Source organism: Cordyceps javanica, chromosome 1, assembly GCF_051103115.1.
Source record: "Cordyceps javanica chromosome 1, complete sequence".
Taxonomy (NCBI): domain Eukaryota; kingdom Fungi; phylum Ascomycota; class Sordariomycetes; order Hypocreales; family Cordycipitaceae; genus Cordyceps; species Cordyceps javanica.
In genome coordinates this window covers 7484990-7506325 of record NC_139295.1, presented here as the reverse complement: position 1 = coordinate 7506325, position 21336 = coordinate 7484990, and the positions used below count along the sequence as shown (strand labels likewise).

The window sequence follows — 21336 nt, the reverse complement described above, 5'->3', positions numbered from 1 at the left end:
AGAGGCTGTGGGGGACCGTCTGGACCTCTCCATGTCAGTGAGTACGCCAGGAGCATTCAGGACCTTTTCCATGCCAACTTACTGACTCTGCGCGAGAGCGTATGTTGCGGGAACTACTTACGGGAAAACAAAGACGGGTTCCAGGCGAGTACTACAGACGGTTTCGGTGAAATGCGGACCTAACAAGAAATTCGAGAAGAGTCCGAAAGGATTTTTTTCCTGACTGCCTGATCAAAGGGTAATGGAAACTTCAGTAGGCTCCTCGCCGTCGAAAGACCAGGCACAGGCTAGAGAGCCTCGTACACCTTGGTGCTGACTGACCCCGCTCGGATGTTGCTGAATGGAGGCTTCTAGAGGGCCGCGGGAGGATCCTGAGGCTGTGGTTGCATCGTAAATGGTGTGGTAGCGCCAAACGTAAAGTGGTGCCGTTGCCTGATGGCCCCTTTTCGAGGAGAGTCAAGGATAGTCAAGGATAGTCATGAATAGTTCCAGGAGGAGGATCCAGGAAGGGCAGGCCGCACAGCCTGGGACCCACGCACGCCCCCTTTATGCCTCAGGCAACAAGGCACAAACCCCTGGAAACAACCACCGTGTCCTGAATGATAAAGGGACGGCACGTCCACCACCCATTCGCTCATTCAGCTCTTCATTCGTATCTGGCACAGGCTTTTTCCTGTTTATATTTACGGGGCGCCCAAGAGGCAACGAGCTTTGAACACTTGTCCTCTACGCGTCCCACTACTTCCCGCCCACCCCGGCACCCCGGCGCTGACTCAACATCGCCATATTTTGCCTAGTCTACGCTCGAGTCACTGCTTCGTTTGTGGCTGCCTGTAGCAGGCAACTCCATTTTGCATCTGCCTTGAGCTCGACGTCAACTATACAGCCTCTCGTTGTCCTATTCAAAAAGTGGTCACTGGGACGTCTTTGCACATCGCCAAAGCACGCACCACCACCACCCACAACTCTACCGTCAAAAGCAGTATAGCATCACAGCCATGGCTCTGCAACAATTACAACAAGTCTCGCCCGCCGAGTCACTACTCTCGGCTCCGTGCGACGAAAACTATCCTTCACTCTTCGAAGTCAACAGCCCCGACAACAGCCTCACCATGAACCCCATGGAAATGATGAGCCCTCAATCATATACCGGCGACAAGTCGGATAGGCTATCACCTGTTGCCGAAGATGAGCAGGACACCGCTGGCGACAAGAAGCCTACTAAGAAGCGCAAGTCCTGGGGTCAGGTTCTCCCCGAGCCCAAGACCAACTTGCCCCCTCGCAAACGAGCCAAGACGGACGATGAAAAGGAGCAGCGCCGTGTTGAGCGAGTTCTCCGCAACCGCCGCGCCGCACAGTCTTCCCGCGAGCGCAAGAGATTAGAGGTTGAGGCTCTCGAGAAACGTAATCAGGAGCTGGAGACGCTCCTTCTCGATGCCCAAAAGACCAACATCATGCTCACCGAGGAACTGAACCAATTCCGACGCGGCTCTGGTGTTGTCGCCCGCAGCTCATCGTCGCTGGACTCGCTCCGCGACAACCAAATTTCTCTATCCCCTGTACTCTTCAGTTCACACGATGGTCACAATCCCGACACCAAGCCCACAGCAGACCTGGTACAAGAACTCATCTTGTCAGCGAACCCTACTGTTGACCCTATCGCTCTCTCCCCAGAGCTTGGCCCTAAGAAGGAAGTCATCGACGAACCCGCGTTGACGGAACAGACCGAGGCCACCTCTCCCGACTTGACACAACGTCCTGCTGCGATGTTGTCTGACCTGCAGTGTCACATGTCGGCGGAGGTGCCCAAGTCGTTCCAGAACTCGCAGATTCCGATGTCGCCTCTTTTGGTCTGGATTCTACAGCTCAGGATGCTGCTCCTTTCAGCATCAGCAGTGGTTTCGGCCTGTCAACGGCCGCTGACACAGATCGCCATGTCCTCGAAAGCGAGCTTCTCGCTTCTCCCGACTCCTCAACTTTTGACGACGATTATATGGTTGGTGACTCTTCCTCCAGCTTCGCGGATCAATCATTCGATCTCTTCGACATCAACGACTTCCTCAGCGACGAAGCCAACAACGTCGCCTCTGACATTATGGCAGCGAGCAACTATGCCGCTGCGGACCACGGTCTCGACTCCAAGTTCCACGACTCTGAGACTCAAATCTCTTCGTAAGATTCTTTCCAGCAGCCCCAGTCTGGCGCGTCCCCTGATGGATGCGACGATGGCGGCATTGCGGTTGGTATCCGAGAGAGGCGACGATCAAGTGCGGAACTTGCAGCGCGAGTCCTCTGGTACGCGCGATGAAGCTTGTGAGCTGACTCGGTGTCTAAGCGGCGCAGATTTACCGTCCAAGGAAGTGTTGTTGACGTTGTTGTGGACTCTCAAGATTGAATCACAACGGATCAAGAGCAAGGACGGCGGTACGACAGTTGACGAACTAGCGTCTGCCTCTGAACAGGAACCAACCCCAAAATCTATCCTAAACGTGTCGGGGGTGAAGCAGTGGGGACGAAGCGGCGCAGGCGGTGTTGCCGAATGGCACAGCTTGGCTCAAAATTGAAGACTTTTTTTCCTTTTTAATGATATTCGGTGGGCGGGTAAACAGGCGCACAGGCGCATTGGGAATAACTTAGATCCTCGGCCCCTAGCGAGGCAGTTTCACGAGGGTACAGATGAATTGTACTTCTAATACGGTGCGCGGAGGTGTACTGTTTTTCTACATTAAGATTTCCACTTTGCATGTGAATGTGACGATGTGAAAGTATATGTAACCTGCCACGCGGTTTATGGAAAGATGAATGCCGGAAATTTGGCTCTCGTTTTACGACAATGACGATGGGCTTACAATCAGTCAACTTGCACAAGGTACATACATGCAGCGTTTCTGCGCTCATAAGTTTGTCGATGCTAAGTACTTTTGATTTCCGCCAATGATTGACCTGCAAGTTCTAGACATTGATGCATGCTCATGATTGATCAGTTTTACTTTATTTTTGTTCTAACCGCTACCCTTTGTTTTGGGCTACTGAGTATTACAATGATATCATATAACCCTTGCGCCAGGCTCCCAAGCGCGGGCCGCATTCACTCCGGCTCAGTTGCGGAAGTGCTCGGGGGGCTGGTACTCGGGGTCGTAGCGGTCCTGGTTGCCGTAGTGGGAGTCGTACATCTCCTCGGCGCGCTTCTTGGCCTCGTGCTGGGCGCGCTCCTTGTCGATCCAGTCGGCGCCCTTGCTCTCCATGAAGCGGTCGACCTCGGCGCCGGCGAAGCCCGCGAGGAGCTCCTTGGCGAACTGGTGGGAGACGGGCTTGCCTAAGGGGTTGAAACGCGTGCGTGGTTAGCTCTGCTTGTAGCCATTGGGGGAGGAGGAGGGGGGGGGAAGAGGGCAAGTGAGTGAGTCGATCGAAGGGGGGAAAGGAGGATAGGAAGAGGATTGACATACCCTGACTGCGCTGGTGGTCCTCAAAGGCCTTGAAGGCGGCAAAGGACGCGCCGCCGGCCAGAAGCTCGTGGGAGAACTTGGCCTCGTGGTTGCCCTGCTGGAGCTGATCGTAGTTTTCCTTGGCGTCGCCTGTGCCAAAAGCCATGTTAGTCTCTCAGTTGTATCGACCTTGTTGATACTGGTCGGTAGCTCCCATCGGAAGAGCTGCCGATGCCTTTTTACAACTTCCGAGTCAACGTGGAGGCTTACCGAAACCGAACATGGTGGATAGACAAGTATTGAGGGTAATGGAAGGAAGATTTGGTATATAGGATGTCAATTGACTTGGAGAAGGAGAGGATAGCTACCCCTCATCAGCAGGGAGTAGGGAGCACCCTTTTATTTATGACTTCATCTACGCTAACAAGTTACCAACTTGGACTATGCGCACCCTTTTCCCACACTGCTACCCCTCACTCGCGCAGGCGTCTACCTTTCGAAACCAATCGACCCGTATGGTAAGGGTCTGATCCAGCTATGCCGGGGGCCCAGGTATCCCCATTACGCAACAAGCGTCAGGAATAAGTAGAGAGCGGGGGAAAGGGGGGGTGTGCGTGGACGAGTTGTGCGTACGTCGTGTAAGAACCTCATGCCTCTCAAGCTGAGCCACAAAGCAGCGGGGGAAGGGGGGGTTGTGACAATCGATCTACTCGCAACAGGAAAGCCAGAGCCAATAGAGCGCAGTAGCAAAAGTGGCTCGCCCTGGCGGCCGCTCTGCGCCATAGAGGTTAGTTTTGATATTGCGTTGCACTTGTATCCGTACTGAGCAGCTATACATTCGGGGTCTACGAAGCAATCAGAGGCTGTGCAGGAGGCGGTCCCCGCCCTCCCGCGATGCCGAGTTAGCCGGATCCCTGGAAACCAGCAGTCATGGCTCGACCAAGTTTCTTTATGGGAAAGCTTGGGTCGCGGCGCCGGTGGAGTGGGCAAATCAGCCGGAATTGCCGCCCAGGACGAATCAGAGAGCTTCGGCACGCCTAGTGCACAGACGGCGCGTATCAAGCCCTCTTTGCGCAGCATGAGTTGGCTTTTTTCCCTCCTTTTCATGCTTGGTGAGACTCGCTGTTGTACGTAACTCAACCAAGTACCAAGCTGAACAGAGTTCCACTTTGGGGGATCTCTCAGCGAAGCTAGCCATGAGAGCTGTGATGAAGGGGGGGAAGGCAGACCGAGAGGCGCCGAAGTGGTTCGATATACCTGGATTGTGTACCTGCTTCCTTCCTGCGTGAATTTTTTCATAATCTTATGCTTTTTTTCCTACATGAATCTGTCCTGTAGCCGAGAGAGTTAAGATAGAGAGACATTTAGCTTGTAGTCGCTGACCAGGGGACTCTGCTGTTCCTACCTTGCCTCCGCTCCCGGCGACGTCTGATCCATCTCGGTTTCATCGTCCCTATGAGGATCGGATGACTGCCCGGTATCCGCATAAGTCCCCCCTTCCCTTTGTCCTCGACAGCTTGAGGTGAGAACAAGGCCATTACTGACAGCCGTCCATATACCCTGATTATTACATCATATCGCAGTAGCACGTTTCCAAGTTGGAGCGCTTGCACGCCCATCAGACCGGCTTATACCTTGTCACACATGCCAACACATCAAAAGCCTGATTCGAGATATAACTAGAACAAACTTTGAGAGTAACAATGCTACAGAACCTGACCCGCCTAAAGTGGCTAACTTGGGAGTTGCCTTGGGCACAGTTTCATCCTTGGTAACCAAGTACCCTGTGCCTTTCGAATTACTCTTCTTCGCCGCTCGCCGAGCTGCTTCTTGACCCCTCACCTTTGCTTCCACATCTCCCCCACCAATGTCCCCCGTAATGCCCGCTGGCGGCTCCGCTTACTGTCGTCACGGCGGGGGCATTGTTCTTATGGGAGACGTAGACTAAGAATGATGTCCGCTCGGCTGGCACTGGCTGGGTCGATAATGTTCGTTCGAAAGAGGTGAGCCAGAATTCGTTACAAAAAGTCGCGGTAGGACTTGGTCTACTACAGATCTTGTCGGTTGAGCTCTGGAAGTATGCCCTGGCCATTGGTTGAATGTGACTAGGGAAGAGCCCGAGGCGACCCTTGACTGAGCTGAGGTACCGCTGCTAGAAAAAAAAAAAGAAAGAACAACGAAACAACACTGCTACGCTGGGCAGACACCGCACTGCGGTGTTAGAGTCGATTGAAGCTCCATATAAGATGGTTTGACTTATACAAAGGCAGAAAGAAGCACGACTCTACCAAGCGCGGGCAAGATGATCGCCACTCAAGGGTTTCGCGACCAGCCCGAGCCCCTGTCGATGACCAGATCGAAGATGCCAAGACGCCAAAGTTCAAGATCAGTGGATAATCAACTCGCAAAGAAACAAATGATCAGAAGTTGGCAGTACAAGCACGCTTGTTCACCAAGCGAGAAGAAGAAGCAAACAGCACGGCGATTCCTACAACCCAAGCGACTATGACGATTTACAATCTGCGGCGACTATTTCAACTATTAGACCGGGATCCGATATTCAGCAGCGCCGCCGACGAATCCGGGACCTCCACCGTCACCACGCCTCCCTCCACCCTGAGAGTCTCGCCCGTCGTCACGTTGCTCTGCCTGACCGGCTTGCCATTGTCCAGCTCGTAGTTGTAGCTCCAGCCGTCAAAGGTGATGCCCGTGATGGCGTCGCTGCCGTTGGCCAGGAGGCGCTGCACGCCGACCGGGCCGCGCAGGTCGCCGCCAATCTGGAACGCGTAGGACCGGCTCGGGCGCGGCGGCGGCGCGGGCAGCGGATCGACGCCGGCGCCGCCGCGGGTGGTGTTGTAGCCGCGCATGTTGATGGCCAGGACGCGGCGCAGGCGGCCGTCCTCGTAGACGGCGTACGCCGCCTCGCTGTCCGACGCGAGGTGCAGGGGGACGACGGCGACGCCGCCGCCGCCACGCGTGAGGTTGCCTAGCGCGTTGGCGGTGGCAATGTTTCCGTAATAGGGCGCCTTGGTGCCCTTGACGGCCTTGTCCGTGTCGATCGGCTGCCAGCTTTGATACTACGCGCGGTTGTCAGCGGAACACCGGGGTCGCTGCAATAATGGCTACATGACAGAAGGGGGGAAACGGGCGGGATGGTGGAGATCTTACGCGGTAGTTGGTGCCCTGGTGCATGTGCATACGATGGTAGCCGACCGCGGCAGCGTGCATGTTGAAGTCGAGTCCCCAGAGCGCGGCACCAAACGAGTTGGACAGGCCGGGCTTGCCTTGATGGGCCAGGGAGTTGGCCTCGCCGGCGATGAGGGGCGCGTTACCCTTGCCGAGGGCCATGATCTTCTCGTACTCGCGGGCCTGCTCATCCAGGCTGATCTTGGTCCGCGTGTGGTTCATGAGCGTGTGCTGGAGAGTCACTCCTGGCGCATCCGCCATGTCAATGTAGCTGCGAGCCGAGTCAGTCCAAGGGGGTCGGTGAGCAGAGAGAGAGAGAGAGAGAGAGAGAGAGAGAGCTCTCGAATTCCACCTACTGGTGCACCGAATAAGTGTTGATGCTGTCGTCCCTATCCAGGCCCAACTTCCAGACCTCCAGGGCTTTGAGCGATTCCGCCCGATCGTCGTACGACGGCGCCATGAACTCGAGATACTCTGGCTCCAGCTCCGGGCAGTGCAGGCGCATCTGCCGGCGGACCTCGGCCGTGCCGTTGAGCCATTCGCGCACGTAGTCCTTGCTGCCCCAGCGCCGGGTGCGCGGCGCCCACCTGCCGCCGAGGTTGAAGTTGTTGGGCTCGTTGCCGTACTCGTAGCCATAGTAGCCGTCGCGGCCGATGGCCTTGCATGCCAGCGGCGCCGTGTCGACGAGCGTCTGCCAGCCGGCGGCCGAGGTGCCCTTGCCGAGGTTGAAGCCGTGGGAGAACTTGACGCCCGGCAGGGTCTGGTAGGACTCGAAGAACGACGGCCCCAGAAAGATGGTGGTTGGGTAGTCCTCGGAGCGCGCCGGGTCGTAGATGCCCTTGATCTGCGTCGGGAGCGAGGCGTTGTACAACGCATAGTCCTGGGTGTTGCCGCCGACGCGAATGTACGGCTTGCTGCCGATGATGTTGCCAATATTGGTCAGGAGATTATCGGTAAATGTGTTGGGGTTGGACTTGTTGCCTGCGAGGGGAGTCAGTGAGCGCAGCGGTGGGCAGGCTGAACGGACGGCGCTGTACCGGCAAAGTCAGGGAATGACGACAGCTCAATGGAGTAGCTAACGAACGACTGGCTCGGAGTCGAATTAGTATGAGGAGCCGCTGGTTCGACACGGATGATTTCAGCCGTGGCAGCTGCGCTAGCAGCAAAAACAACTTGCTTCCACATGGCGGTTGATGGGAGGCAGCTTTCACAGTTGATGTCTTGTATCTCTTCTATGGGTACTAAGGGTCCGGCTGTTGCTTAAGTATCAATGTCAAAGGCCCAATAGCCGGTCTTCCTTGTTCGTGTGACTATCAATTGCCGGCAAATACGATTGATACACAATCGCTCGAGCAGAAACAACATTCTTGGCGGGATGCATCTGGGCGATATCCGGTGAGGTTCGCGAATAAATGGCAGGGATTCCCCGCTTCGGCTCGGGAGCAACACGGTCAAGGACCTTGTATCCCGGGGAAAAGAATGGAGCCAAGCTACGTAGCTTGCTAAGTGAGAAATACAACGTTGCGAGAAGAAGCAATTGGACTGTCTGGGTTGTGGTGAGTTAATACCCGCCGGAATAGCTGTGCCGCACGCCGAGTACAGCCGACGGCTTATTGTAGGCCGGCTCTGTGCTCTGTTCGATCATCGGGATCAATCTCGTTTACTATTAGTGACTTGTCGATAGGGAGCGCTAGGACAAATTGAGCTACTTGCACGAAACTAAAGCAAAACCAAACGAGGAAAAGAAAACGCAGACGAAGTCGAGGGCGAAGCAGAAGATGAGAGTAACCCCCTATCAAGGTTCAACGAGTAAATGACAGACTTTTCCTGTGAACCAGACCCAATTTTTGACTTGACATATCCTTTATTATGCATACTATTCCCTATTAGTGCCACTACCTCTGGAGCAACCTTTTTACTGGAGTACAGGCTAGATACTAATAGAGGCGAAGTAAGGATGTAGTTCACTAATAAGAAGATGTCAAGTAGCTTGTTCTCGTGAGAAAGAAGCCTCGGGTTTCTAATGAGACGGGGGAAAAGCTTAGAGGAAGTTCCTCATGACTTGCTGCTTGTGAATTGAACCTATAATTAGTAGAGCCTAGTATCGATGCGCCGATTTGAGTGATTCTCTGATTGACGCCAAAACTCAAAATCCGGGCATACCTTCAAGTTATTTGAACATCACTCAAACTTACGAAACCGTTACTGTCATCGAATTCCCATTCATCATTATTCTGACTCGTCCGCAAGACTTCTCCGTCCCACAGATAGGCTCAATGCCCTAAGGCGGTGTTATGTGCGGGAAAGTCCTCGATCACCCTTGCTGTAAGCCAATTTCACACGAAAATTGAAAGAGGACTTGTGGTAGTGGTGAGTCTGGGCCGTTTGATGATTGCATGCTCTGAAGGTCGGGGAACCGATGGTACCTCACTCTGCACCAGTGACAGGTCGGGGTCGCCTGCATATACAATTGCAACCTGCTTGACATATTATTTGGGGACACCTCAATACATACGGATCTAGGCTTCTTTCATCTCTCTACATTTTGTTGCTTCACATATCGCCAGAATGTGGCTGGAGGACTACAAATGGTCCTTGTAGACCCGCTAGATGATTAATAACACTAGGCAAAGCGCTTAAATGTGGTCGTCGCCATGATATCAGTCGAGGCGTTTCTAAATCTCAAAAATACACTACCCAGTTCGAGCCGCCAGGTGCCCAACACAATGGCAGCTATCCACGGAAACGGGCCGCTGCCCAGCAGCAAATGGCTATCATTCGACGGCTGGGACTACAACGGCATGAAGGAACGTTTAGAGGACGCCGTGAGAACTATTAACAAGGCCTCGCTCATCGACCATGCAGTACATGTGACGGGCCAACGAATGAGGATGAGCGAGCCATTCTCAGCAGGGCAATATTGGATATGCTTCGAGCTCGTTGCCGAGGACGGTTCTCTGGTCATCGCGAGGGTCCGCCTACCCCGCCATCCTGAAGCGCCGCCAACAGTCACGGAGCAAGACATGGCGTACGCGACAGACTGCGAGATTGCGACGACGCGATATGTCCGTAGCAAACTGACCACCATAACTATTCCACGCGTGCACGCCTACGAGCCAGCAGACTCTCCTCGCGCAAAGGAAGTCGGGGCCGCGTATATGCTGATTGAAGGCTTCCGGGGAAACTCGCTGCTGGATGTGGAATATGACATGACCCATTTGGCCGTACGTCTCGGCTCTAACTTACCCTTTCCTGCTGCATCTGCTGACAATGGACCAGCCCCCTGTACAAGAGCAAATCACGACGCAGTGGACTCGGGTGCAGGCGGAGCTCGCCACCCTCGCCTTGCCTCAGATTGGGTCCATCTCGTCGCTGTCGCCGACGGAGGAGCCCGTCATCGGCCGGATAGCATCCGCCGCGGGCGAGGGATTCCAAGACGCTGGGCCTTTCAATCGTTCCGTCGACTATTTCGCCGCCGCTGGCCAGGCGGCCGTTGCGCGACAAAAGGCCGCCGCCGTCAGCGCCGACGGACAGGGACAGGGACTGCCCTTCGCAGCCATCGGCGCGCTGGTGTTTTGCGACATTGTGTCGCGGACTGCGCTGTTCCAAGACATGGGGGTCAAAGGGTCGTTTCCGCTCAATCACATGGATCTCGGCACGCAGAACATCATCGTCGATGACGAATTCCGCGTCCTCGCCGCCATCGACTGGGAGTTTGCGCAGACGGCTCCCTGGCAGGTGAACCACTATCCGATGCCGTTCCCGCCGCTCGGCTCGCAGCGGCGCACCGAGAGTATCCTGGCCGACCCGAGCCATATTGCGCACAAGAACGTCATGCGGCACGAGTCGGCGCGGAAGATGTACCGGGCAGGCTTTCGAATGGCGGAGGAGGAGCTGCGGGAGCAGGGCCGGCCGATTCCCGAGTCACTCGCACGAGTACTCGACTGCACAGCCTCGCGCATCTATGCTTGCTTTACGAAACTGGGGCGTATACTAGACGAGGATGAAGAGCTCGTGCAGCGCATGGTGCGAATGGCTTTTGGTTGGGATGATGCAAAGACCAAGTCTTACATAGCTGACATGGAAGCTGTCCTCTGGACGCCGGCCAGCTCAGAGGCTACATTTAGTGGATGAGCGCTGTGTCGGCGCACTAATAAGCCCTGCTGCAACCACTAAGAAGCCGCTGTAGTGTTCCAAATCTAGCGCTCGTCCAGCGCCTTCAGCACTGTACCTGTAGCTGACTCATCCGCATTGCGATTTGCTCAACAACCTCGATAAAGATGCATGAGATCGACTGCCTCGGTTAGATTTCTAGATGACGCGAAACCGATGCTTGCCAACTTCTTTCATAGGAACCAGCAATAAAGATCCCCCATTGGCTCCGTGATTGAAAACGCCCATCACAACTATGGTATTTCTCAAGACTCCCACGATAACCCCTGCAACCATCTCAGACGATGCCAAAGCCACCTTCGCCTCGCGCTCATCGCCGCTATGGTGTCGCCAGCTGCTCGTCGACTCCAGCTTGCAGCCCGTCCAGGTCAGCTGGCGCACGCGTGATCGGTCGCAGACCAACGAGGACTCGTTCCTGTCCGGCGTCATGAACGACCCGGACACGATCCGGGCATGGCACACCCTCTACCGGCCGCTCCCCGACCATCATCAGCAGGGCAGCGGCGGCGGCGGCGGCGACGATGACAAGAGTCCTCTGGCGGGCGAGTTGCTCTGCCTGTTTGCGCTCGGCAGCGGCGTCAACGGCCACGTCGACGTGGCCCACGGCGGCGTCACGGCCAGCATCCTCGACGTGTCCATGGGCAGCCTCTGCAGCATCTTCAGCACCGAGGGCGACAGCACCTTCACCCTGGAGCTCAACATCCGCTACAAGAAGGCGCTGGCCACGCCCGGCGTGTACCTCTGCCGGACGTGGCTGCAGCGCCGCACGACGGGCCGCAAGGCGTGGCTGCAGGCCGTCATTGAGGACGGCAACGGCACCGTGTACGCCGAGAGCGATGCGTTCTGGCTCGATGTACCGGCCAAACCAAAACTATAGACGTTCATGTTTTTCCACACAAGACCAAGAAAATGTTGACGAGTAATGATAGAAGAAGAAAAAAAGGATACAGATAATGCACAGACAAAATACCTGGACAAATCACAGCATGAGTAGTTTTAGTGTCATCCAGTCAATAGTACAACAGTAAGTTGAGTACCTATAGTAAAAGTCATCATCATCATTGCCCAACATGGGTACATGCTATGCCGAAAAAGAAAAATCCCCAACGCCGTTGCATCATGCCTAAACTGTTTAAAATCCCTCCATTTCTCTCAATGCCGCCTCGTCGTCGTCCCAGTCCGTCTCGGCCGGTTTACTGGCACTTGGATTTCCAAAAATACTCTTTGGCCGTGAGTCCTGTGCCTCCGCTTCGGCGATTAGGTCGTCCATGTCGTCCCCATCTTCTTGCGGCTGCACCGCCTTTTCCACTGGCCGCCTGCTGTCGTGGTCCTCGGCCTCAGCCATGAGCGCATCCAAGTCGTCGTCATCGGGCGCATCCGGCTGCAGCGCCGTGAGGCCAGGTCGTGGTCCTGCGCGCGGCGTCACATTGTACAGGTCATCGTCTTCGGAAAAGTCGTCAGGGTGATCGCGGGTCGGTGTGCTTGGTCTTTGGGCCCCGTCACGGTCCTGGATCAGACGGCCAGCGGTCGGGCGCTCTGGCAAGCTGACTGCAGCAATGGCGTCGGCTGCGGTGTCGGGACGGTCCTCCAGGTCAAAAGGATCGTCTTCCTTGTCCTCGGTGGACTTGGGCCTGCGCTCGTCGAGCCATTCGCCGCGCGCAACCATGAGGCGCTTCTTGTGTCCCGCTTTTTCGACCATGGCGAGCGCGTCGAGGAACCGAGCTTTGGGATAGAGATCATCGAGCCAGAGCTGATAGAAGGAAAGAAGCCGCGACATGTCGGAGAACTGAAATCAAATCTGTCAGATCTCATATAGAGAAGAGAATTCTAGTCGCCTACCTCGTGGCCTTTGCCCTTGAGCTTGAGTCCCTGAGCCCGTTTTCGTAGCCTGGGGATACCAGCTTCGCTCAAAAGTCTGGCGCAACACAGTCAGCGAAAGCAACTAAATAATGTCTAGAAAGCATCAAAATCGATTTGCGCATACCTTGACTCATCGAGCTTTACAGTTGGCGCTCTGGCTGCTTTTTGCACATCAACCTCCTCGTCGATGCCTAGACCAGCGTCCTTGCTCTTGCGCTTGTTCTTGGATGGCGGGCTGGGTGTCGCAAACGGGTCGTCAGACAAGTCGCCAACGTTGTAATTGTCCAATGCGTCATGCCGATCGGCGCTGGCCGCACCGGCGGCCGATTTCGTCGCTGACGGCATTCTTTCCACTGTACACAAGAAACACTGGCTTCTCTTGACGACTTACACGGTGTTGGCACGCGTTGGGGAGACGCGATGGTGGGGCATCCATTTACACGAAATGGGTCACGTGCAATGCTCGACATCTAATCACGTGATTCTTCCCTGAGGCACATCCTCTTGCTGAGCTTCATCATGGTATTCATTGGCTGAAGGACAATTCCAGAGTCTTGGGCATCACCACGCAAAATGTCGGAGACTACGACCAAGCAGGCGCCGGCGTCCTACGTAGGCACGAGCAAGATTGTCCAGACGGACTATCCGGTACGTTCCAGCGGCTTCAATGCCGTCAATTATGAAATTTGCTGACCTGGTAGCACAGCTCATCGACAATGATCCGTATGTACTTCCCACGCCACGATGACTACGATTGCGATCTCGCGTTTGATGCACGATTGATTTTTTGGCGCCAATTGAGCTTGCTGACAAAGTCTTGTTTCATGCTGCAGTCACTTCAAGCGCGTCGTTGGATACGCCCGTAGGGAGGACTACATCGCCGGTGGTCTCGCCGCTTCGTTCGCCCCGGCTGCGCTTTACACATTGGAGAAGTTTGCGCCCTCACACGTCGGTCGCGGCGGTTTCGCCAAGGCCATGCGCTTAGCCGGCTTCGTGGGTCTCGCCGGTGGTTTCCTCTACTTTTACCAGCGCTCCGCCCGTATGTGACGACTGATTTTGACTCGCCGAGTCTTTCGACGCCGATTTGCAAGACCACAGCAAGCTGACCTGTAGTCACAGTGCGATTCTACGGCGCCACCGAGAACGCGAGAGAGATTGAGATGGACATGCGCGAGATGGTCGACAAGGTCAAGGCGGGCCAGCCTCTCTATGGCGAGTCGAAGCTGAGCCCGTACCTGCAGGGCGTCGCTGCCCGCCAGAGCCGATATTCCGCCCTCTTCATGGCCACGGTGCCCTGGTTCAACTTTGTCAACCATAACCAGCACGGCGTCGACACCGCCAAGTACTACCAGCAAGCAGAGCGGGAACTGGAGGCAGCGAAGAACTAACCGGATGGGACGCATCAGCAGCAAGGATGAAAAGCGGAAGCCGATTTGAGAGAATTTGTCATTTTTTCGCGTTAGGAGACAGAGCGTGTGTATATTACAAGGTGCTAGCAGCCTTAAAACACTTATATTCCCTTTGTTCGCACGGTGTTGAGTGACGGCGCAAATTATTAACAACTACTGACGCAGCGACTGACGAGTTACGATGACAATATGAGATGCAGGGCGGGCCAATGTGAAGAAGAGCTGGCAAATACCGAGGTATTCATAATCACGTATCGCAAGTAGGGCAGCTGACCAGATGTCGGTTGTTCAGGACAGGTCGAATGCGATGCGATGCTGAATGGAAGAAGTACATGCGTGTACACGATCTCTGAACTCCATCACTGTCGCTACGTTGGCCGCTGAATTAGAATGAGCCTTTGCAAGCTCCATGGCTGTACTCGATGGTGTATCAAAAGGATACAGGACGCCGCGTGCAGTTTCCAATGCCGACGCGAAGCCGACCATGTCCTCAACGACACTTGAGCTCTCCAAAGCCCAAGAAGCTACGAAACCTGTGACGTTTTGACTGCCCAGACGCAGATCAAAAGCGTAAGACATCAATACTTTCTTTTCGACAGCATGTCGACGCACCATCCAAATGATACTTCTGTCGCTCATACTGTCACGACGTCACCCTAAGTTGGGAAGTCACCATTCACAAAGGAGAGATGAAAAACAGGTTTCGCGGTCGGAGGTTTTTTTTGCTCTTCATTAACAAGCCATCATTGTCGCTACCCAAGCCCTTGGCGGTCTACGACCCAATGGGTGGCTAGACCGCGATGTGACGTTGATGAAGTCATCAGTGCCACGTCCCGTCCCCCTCCCCCCCTCGGGATTTGCGTCCGCCGGGAGGCGAGTCTTTGGCGTTTTATGAAGGGAGGGCCGTCGTGATTGACGGGAACGTCATGTTCCCGAATTAGAAACAATGGCGCATTTTGTGTCTGCTTGAACTTGCTTGCTGCCGTCAGGGTCTCATTTAGGATGAGACGCTGTCCTTCCCTTGTAGGGGCATGTATATAACTGCCCAGCCCTACGGATTCGACGACTGCCGATCAAGCGGCGCCACAAAGTATTCTTGAACGCAGGCCTTTTCCCGAACATTGATACTTGACCAACCATTTTTTCTCCCCCTGTCATTCTACAGCACACGAGCAAAAGCCTGCCCAACATGAAGCTCGCCGCCCTGGCCGTTCTTCTCACACTACTCTCCTCATCCTCTGCTGCTGTCCTCATCACCACCACCACCACCACCAACAGCCCTCAGACCGCACACCTCACCTTCCTGGACGCCTCCTCGCAGGCGCTGTACGCCCTCGCCGTCGTCGCCGACGGCACCGCGCACTTCACGGGCGACGACGGCAACGGCAACGGCAACGGCAACGGCAACGGCAACGGCAACGGCAACGGCAACGGCAACGGCAACGGCAACGGCAACGGCAACGGCAACGGCAACGGCAACGGCAACGGCAACGGCAACGGCAACGCAGGCCGCGCCGTCGCGCGCGTCGCGGCGCCCGACTACAACGCGGCGGCGCTCTGCGCGTTCGACTTTGCGCTGGCCGAGGGCGCGCCGCCGCCGGAGCACGTCTTCGTCATCGGCGACGACGGCCGCACGGGACAGGTCCGGATCGACCCGCCGACGCCGGTCCGGGCCGTCCGCTGCGAGGGCGCGTGCGTGCGCAACTACGGGACGTGCAACGCCGCCGACGGCAGGGGCCCCGCGCTCTGCTGCAACGGGTACTGCGCGGCGGACCTCTGCAGGCCCTGGGATGGGGTTTGAGTCCAGGGTGGGCGGGGGCGGAGGAGGAAGAGGAGATGAAATGAGGGCTGATCGTTGTCAGTGGATGGATCGCTGTGTGGCATAAGGGTGTGAATCTGTAGCAAGATGTGATGATGGCCCATGTACGAATGCGGGCTTCATTGTAGGACTGGGGAGTTGCGGCAGTGTATGCATTCAAGATGTGAGAGAAGTGGGAGGAGCCGGCTTGGACTGAATTGTAATTCACCCTCGTTCTTTTCTACGAGATATATGTAATTGTCTTGATTCACCGTGCTGCATCGTTATTGTATATGCATTCCAAATAAAAAACAAACTCGCTGCCAATATCCACGCGCAGTTTTCCACAAAATCAATGCGTTCTTAAGGACTTGAAGATCTTTCTAGTGTACCACAGGAAACCAACCCGAGTCCTTCGTATGCTGTGAGTCAAACAAACCGATTAACGTTCCTTTCCTGCCAATGCCCAGTAGTTCCCACGTGCATTTATCCATTATCGTGAATCACGAGCGCTCTTATTTTTTGGTCGTCATCATCATCATCATCATGACTAGTGTCCGCGCAACTGCGGTGGTTAGCGCGCAGCCGCCTTCCTCAACACGTAGTCCATGCCCGACTGCATCAGCTTCTGCCGAAAGTCGCCGCCGCCGCCGCCGCCGCCGCCACGCCCCTCACTCTTACTGCGGCCGCTGCTCTTGTCCCTGCTGCGGTCTGGGCTGCGGTCGGCGCCGCGGTCGCGGCTGCGGCTCCGACCACGATCTTTCGCGCCATTCTCCTCCTTCTTGCCGCCACCCATGAAGCCGTCCATGAGCGCTGCGCCGATGGCGGCGGTGGCCACCTTGGCGCCCTTTGCCCCGAGCCAGTCGCCCTGGCCTCCGCGGTTGTTCATGGCGGCCGTAGCGCCGGCGGAGAATGCGGTGCGCGCGCCGGCCTGCACGAGCGGGTTCTGCCACCACTTGGCCGCCGTCTGGGCTGCGGGCATGGTCGAGCTGCGGACCTTGGCACCGATGCCCCGTGCGCCGCCGCTCGCGTGCTTGTCGCGACCGCGGGGCGGTTCTGCTGCGGCGACGTCTCTGGTGGTCGGCTTGTCTTTGACGTGCGATCGTGAGCTGTGGCCACCATGACGGTCACGGCCGCCATCATCGGCAAAGTCACGCGTCTTTGTTCGGCTACCATGGGCGGACGACGGGTCTTGCACATGGCTTCTGGTGTAGCCACCGCGTCTGTCGCGGTCTCGATCATCGCGAGGGGGATGATCTCGGCTCTTGTAGTCGGGGGAAGACCTTCTGTACCGGCCAGGATCCTCGGCCGTCTTGCTGCGTTGGTGCCGACGGGGATCCGCTTCGTAGTGATCACCGCGGGGCGGATAGTAGTCACGGCCATGACCCGTTGGGCGTGAGTCCCTCACGTCTCTTGTTGCGCTTCTGTGGTCTCTCGGGTCCCTGATATCTCTCGCATCTCTGGCATCGCGGCGCGGGTCCCCACCTCGTCGGTCTTCATAGCGATATGATGGCGGGGGTGACCGGGCACGGCGTCCGTCACCCTGTCTGTGAGAGGAGCCGCGGGGCGCATCATCATCGCGATGCCTGCGGGACGGGCCTCTATCACCTGGGCCGGGGTAGCCGGGATGGCGCGCTGATTTGCTGCGGCGCGGGGGAGGGCCGGCAGGAGCGTCGCCGGCTTCCCAATAAGGCGGGTTGCGCCCATAAAATGCGTCCTGCGCGTATGGGTCGTCGCGACGGCGAGACGAGTACGCCATGGCGGGAGAATGTCTAAGGCTGAAAGCAGTAGGAGGGTTGTTGTGTGGGCAGGGTTGCGGGCTGATGTGTGATTTTGCCTCTTGATATAGTATAGGCTGGCTGATCAAAAAACCGGATCAAAGGCAATCGAAGGCACGGGCGGGAGGGACAGTGCCGAGTAGATATACCACAGGCGGGAGGCCTGGCGCCGAGAGATTTTCTTGTTCCCCTTGTCTCGACTGTTGTTCCGAAATTGGGCGATCGCAGGGACAGCATGCATATACCAAGTAGGACAGGAGGCAGCCACAAATCAGCCAAACAGCCCAGGTGAAGGCCGGATCAGGCGGTGGGCGGTGCAGTCAGTCGGCGTGCGCGAAGTGCAGGGTGCTGCGTGTCACCAGTGTCAAGTGTGTACGGCGCGTTGGCAGCGGGCGCGCGCAGCGGTCTGCAGTCTGCACTGGTGGCACTCGTTATTATTAACATTAGTTTGGTTTTTATTCTAGCCCTGCCGTCCGTCCGTCGGTAGCCTGCCGTCTGTGGTCTGCCTGGCAGCCCTTGGGGGAAAGAGGCGTTGTCCGGCTGACGTCATGGCGGCCAATAGCGGTGCGGCTGCGTGTCTGAGATGGCCCAGCGGCCAATGTCGGCTGACGTCAAGGAACAGACGATGAAGAAACGTGAAGACTTGAAGAGAAACTAAAGCGGGAAATGAAGGGGTGAGCTTCTGTGCGATGTGATGGATGACATGAAGGAGGCGCAGGAGAGGTGACAGTGTCAGGTTTCTTTGATGAAAGGAGGAAGATTGAGCCTTGCCTTTGTCGTTTGTCTGGGAGGCCCGTTTGCTGCCTAGACCGGGGACTCTGAGTGGCGGCGGCGGCGGCGGCGGCGCCCACACATCGGCGTATACCGGGAAAGCCTCTAATACGCCATGTCGGTTGGGTTGGCCAAGAAAATTGCCTTTGATTTCCAATATTCTTGGGGCATAAATTGGGGAGATATTTCTCATTTACGTCGAGATGTTTCGGGGGATACAGGCTAGCTTCCAGCCTGGCTTTGCGGGCTCAAACGAGTTCACTCCTCTTCTCCCGCCATGTCATTTAGTGCCAGGTAGCTGCCGCTTGCTTTTGTTACGAAAATATTTTGCCGCTCATATTCGTATAGCTTGCCCGAAAGGACTCTTGAGGCGCGCTTTTCCATCTTCAAAGAATCTTGTACCACGGTTGCACAGCGTTGCCTAGACAAAGGCGCGCGCCCAAGGCTGCCGCCACTTCTCGTAGCCTCGTCAGCCGCCATTCCAAATACAAAGGCTACGCCACGAACCGAGCATGCAGGGCAGATCGCATCAGGCGGCCAGACGTGCGATTGTAGAAGCGCCAACTATGCGCTGTGTGATGCTGGTAGACAGCCCCCCTGGAGTATCCTGCTTTGCGGCGTATAAAGGACCGTCATGTCTGCCCCGGATGAAAGAAAAGAAGCTAGGCCAAAAAGAAAATTACCAAGAACAATTTAACAAGCTCCAAGTTTTACTCGTCAAAACCATGCATGCCAGTCCGACGAGCATCTAGTTTGGCGATTCGCCGTGCTTCTACCGCTATCCCGGGGTTCTTTGGGAAGAAGTCGGACTCTCCCTGTTACACGTCGTCCCCGGATTCCTTTGGCAAATGTGTCCCAAAAACGTCCCGTCATATTGGCCGGGTGGCGAACTATGCGAGTAACTTGGAGGAGCCATTGAACCCTGCTGATGCACTGTTCCACTTGCAATGTTCCACGCGCGAAATAGTCTTCTGGAACGCTCGTCTTCGACTACGGCTGCAGGAAGTCCGAGAAACAAAAATTCGATTCACTTCTCGAGTTTTGTTGCCTGATAGATTGCCCAAAATGCCAAGGCGAAGAGTTCCATGGAGAGAAATGTCGACGAATTCCCAAGTCAGGCTGTCCGTCTCAAAGTAATCCCCGGTTACGATGGTAGCCTTGTTCTGCATCACATTATACTGCGGCATGCGTATTATTTTGGGCAGGTAGGCGAAGTCAGCCAAGCTCGGAGCTTTTTATTTGTGAGAAGCACGCAAGATATCTCTGGCTACAGGCTGGTCAAGGATGATCAGATAACTAGCACAACAGGGCGACATGGCCGATTTTATAACTTGACACTGGATTGGAAGCGATTGCACACTTTGTGGTTCATTTGGGGTTTTCCTTCTTCTTATTTTTTTCTCTTCCTCCATGAGCTAGCCTTCTGGCCAATTAGCGTAGCTATGACGCCTATCGGTTCAAAACCACACAGCTCGTCATGTGGGATAGTCACTTAGAAGCTGGAAGGTGGCACAACAGCCTATGATCTTTTACAAGATTTTATATATAGCCCGAAAAATCCAAAACACAGCTTGCGCCTCAAAACGTTGGTTTAACCTGACCTGTTATAGTTAAGGACTCTCTCACGCCGTACAAAAGGTAAGGCCGAGCCCGGAGTGGCAGTATAGGGTAAGCCGAAGCAAACGTCCTTTCGACATGTTTGGTGTTTGTGCAAAGGCGTTCGTTCGGTTGGCTCATACGGGAAAGACGAGTCTATGTTGATGTATTTTTCTTGGACATGGCGCATGCCCAACTTGGAAGGGTGCGCGTGTAGTGAAGCTTGGCTGAAAATGTCTTGATTGCTGCCAGTATCACAACAGGTTGTAAAGGGGTCAAGGTAGCGAGGTTTGGTGACGCATAGGATGGCAGCTTTGGACGTGGCCTTTCATGCAAAAAAATACTTCCATAATATTCAAATTAGGAGAAAAGGACGATGCCTGCAGTAGTAAAACAAAAAATACAACGATACATCACAAGCAAACATGCAATCAGGTTCGTTTGACCCTACAGAAAATGGACAGGCATGACCTGCTTGGCACGACCAGACGACTACCTGACTTTCAAGGAACCCACCCGCTCTCGATGAATCGTTGCAATCTATACGATCCCTCGGAGTGATGAGGTTTTGATCTGCAGCGTCAGCGGTGAACTAGCACTACCTTTTTGCTCGCCCGGAAGCCACCGTGTACGTTGGACTGGTAGTCGATGTACTCGACAGCCACGCCGCGACCCCGGAGGATGTGCTCGTCCCGCTCGGCAAGCTTCTCGGCCGTGGCGCGGAACTGACCCTCGGTCCCGGCGACAACCCCGTGCGGGGAGCGGTAGTCGCCCAGCAAGACGTAGACGGCCATGACGCCGGGAAAGTGGCCGAGCACGGCCAGGCACGCGTCGACGTCGCGGCGCCACCTCGACTCGGCGAACAGGACGTTGCGGACGGCGCTGAGCTGGGAGCCGTAGTACGGCGCCATGCCGGCGACCTCGCCGGCGTCGGTGTCGTGGGCGAACCAGAGCACGTCGCGCGCGGGGTCGAAGCGGCAGGCGGACCGGGGCAGCTCCGGGTGCCGCACCTCGACGTCGCGCGGGCTGAGGGGCGGGAGGTTCTCGAAGCCGTCGTCATCGTCGTAGTCGTCGTCGTCGTCCTGGGCCCCGGGCCGGTCCGCGGCAGACGGCACGTTCTCGACCACCACGACGCCGGACTGGGTGACTATGACGAGCGGGCGGCCGTCGTCCTCGGGGCTTCGGGCCGGGTCCTGCCGGAGGAACGTGGGCCAGTCGCACAGGACGCGCAGGTAGAGCAGATAGAGGTGGTGCGTCTTGTCCTCGGCGGAGAAGATGTGCCGGGCGAGCTCGAGGACCCGACGCTCCGACGAGGTTGGCTCCGGCGGCGGGGCGAACAT

The 21336-nt window shown here is 56.0% G+C and overlaps 10 protein-coding genes across 10 annotated transcripts; 5 read left to right on the top strand and 5 right to left on the bottom strand.

Annotated features, from left to right (window-relative positions):
* Positions 1–998: 998 nt before the first annotated feature.
* V2A60_002293 (transcription factor HAC1) lies at positions 999–2564 on the top strand (the record flags this gene model as incomplete). The annotated part of the gene is made up of 3 exons (XM_083253644.1): positions 999–1837; positions 1888–2172; positions 2336–2564. 3 exons carry the CDS (start codon positions 999–1001, stop codon positions 2562–2564), a joined length of 1353 nt encoding a protein of 450 aa, XP_083109770.1.
* A 534-nt stretch (positions 2565–3098) lies between these two features.
* Positions 3099–3708, bottom strand: V2A60_002292 (DUF3759 domain-containing protein; the record flags this gene model as incomplete). The annotated part of the gene is made up of 3 exons (XM_083253643.1): positions 3099–3316; positions 3447–3575; positions 3696–3708. The coding sequence occupies 3 exons, from the start codon at positions 3706–3708 to the stop codon at positions 3099–3101; spliced, it is 360 nt and encodes a 119-aa protein (XP_083109769.1).
* A 2251-nt stretch (positions 3709–5959) lies between these two features.
* Positions 5960–7796, bottom strand: V2A60_002291 (glycosyl hydrolase family 79 C-terminal domain-containing protein; the record flags this gene model as incomplete). The annotated part of the gene is made up of 4 exons (XM_083253642.1): positions 5960–6502; positions 6594–6882; positions 6968–7592; positions 7649–7796. The coding sequence occupies 4 exons, from the start codon at positions 7794–7796 to the stop codon at positions 5960–5962; spliced, it is 1605 nt and encodes a 534-aa protein (XP_083109768.1).
* Positions 7797–9337: 1541 nt separating this feature from the next.
* V2A60_002290 (uncharacterized protein) lies at positions 9338–10745 on the top strand (the record flags this gene model as incomplete). The annotated part of the gene is made up of 2 exons (XM_083253641.1): positions 9338–9835; positions 9891–10745. 2 exons carry the CDS (start codon positions 9338–9340, stop codon positions 10743–10745), a joined length of 1353 nt encoding a protein of 450 aa, XP_083109767.1.
* Positions 10746–11019: 274 nt separating this feature from the next.
* Positions 11020–11661, top strand: V2A60_002289 (PaaI family thioesterase; the record flags this gene model as incomplete). The annotated part of the gene is made up of 1 exon (XM_083253640.1): positions 11020–11661. The coding sequence occupies one exon, from the start codon at positions 11020–11022 to the stop codon at positions 11659–11661; it is 642 nt and encodes a 213-aa protein (XP_083109766.1).
* Positions 11662–11916: 255 nt separating this feature from the next.
* V2A60_002288 (replication fork protection component Swi3-domain-containing protein) lies at positions 11917–12989 on the bottom strand (the record flags this gene model as incomplete). The annotated part of the gene is made up of 3 exons (XM_083253639.1): positions 11917–12570; positions 12624–12699; positions 12769–12989. 3 exons carry the CDS (start codon positions 12987–12989, stop codon positions 11917–11919), a joined length of 951 nt encoding a protein of 316 aa, XP_083109765.1.
* Positions 12990–13217: 228 nt separating this feature from the next.
* V2A60_002287 (NADH-ubiquinone oxidoreductase 21 kDa subunit) lies at positions 13218–14032 on the top strand (the record flags this gene model as incomplete). The annotated part of the gene is made up of 4 exons (XM_083253638.1): positions 13218–13292; positions 13351–13367; positions 13478–13683; positions 13764–14032. The coding sequence occupies 4 exons, from the start codon at positions 13218–13220 to the stop codon at positions 14030–14032; spliced, it is 567 nt and encodes a 188-aa protein (XP_083109764.1).
* Positions 14033–15242: 1210 nt separating this feature from the next.
* On the top strand, positions 15243–15854 carry V2A60_002286 (uncharacterized protein; the record flags this gene model as incomplete). The annotated part of the gene is made up of 1 exon (XM_083253637.1): positions 15243–15854. One exon carries the CDS (start codon positions 15243–15245, stop codon positions 15852–15854), a length of 612 nt encoding a protein of 203 aa, XP_083109763.1.
* Positions 15855–16425: 571 nt separating this feature from the next.
* On the bottom strand, positions 16426–17610 carry V2A60_002285 (uncharacterized protein; the record flags this gene model as incomplete). The annotated part of the gene is made up of 1 exon (XM_083253636.1): positions 16426–17610. The coding sequence occupies one exon, from the start codon at positions 17608–17610 to the stop codon at positions 16426–16428; it is 1185 nt and encodes a 394-aa protein (XP_083109762.1).
* A 2967-nt stretch (positions 17611–20577) lies between these two features.
* Positions 20578–21336, bottom strand: V2A60_002284 (uncharacterized protein; the record flags this gene model as incomplete). Its single annotated transcript, XM_083253635.1, has 1 exon — positions 20578–21336. One exon carries the CDS (start codon positions 21334–21336, stop codon positions 20578–20580), a length of 759 nt encoding a protein of 252 aa, XP_083109761.1.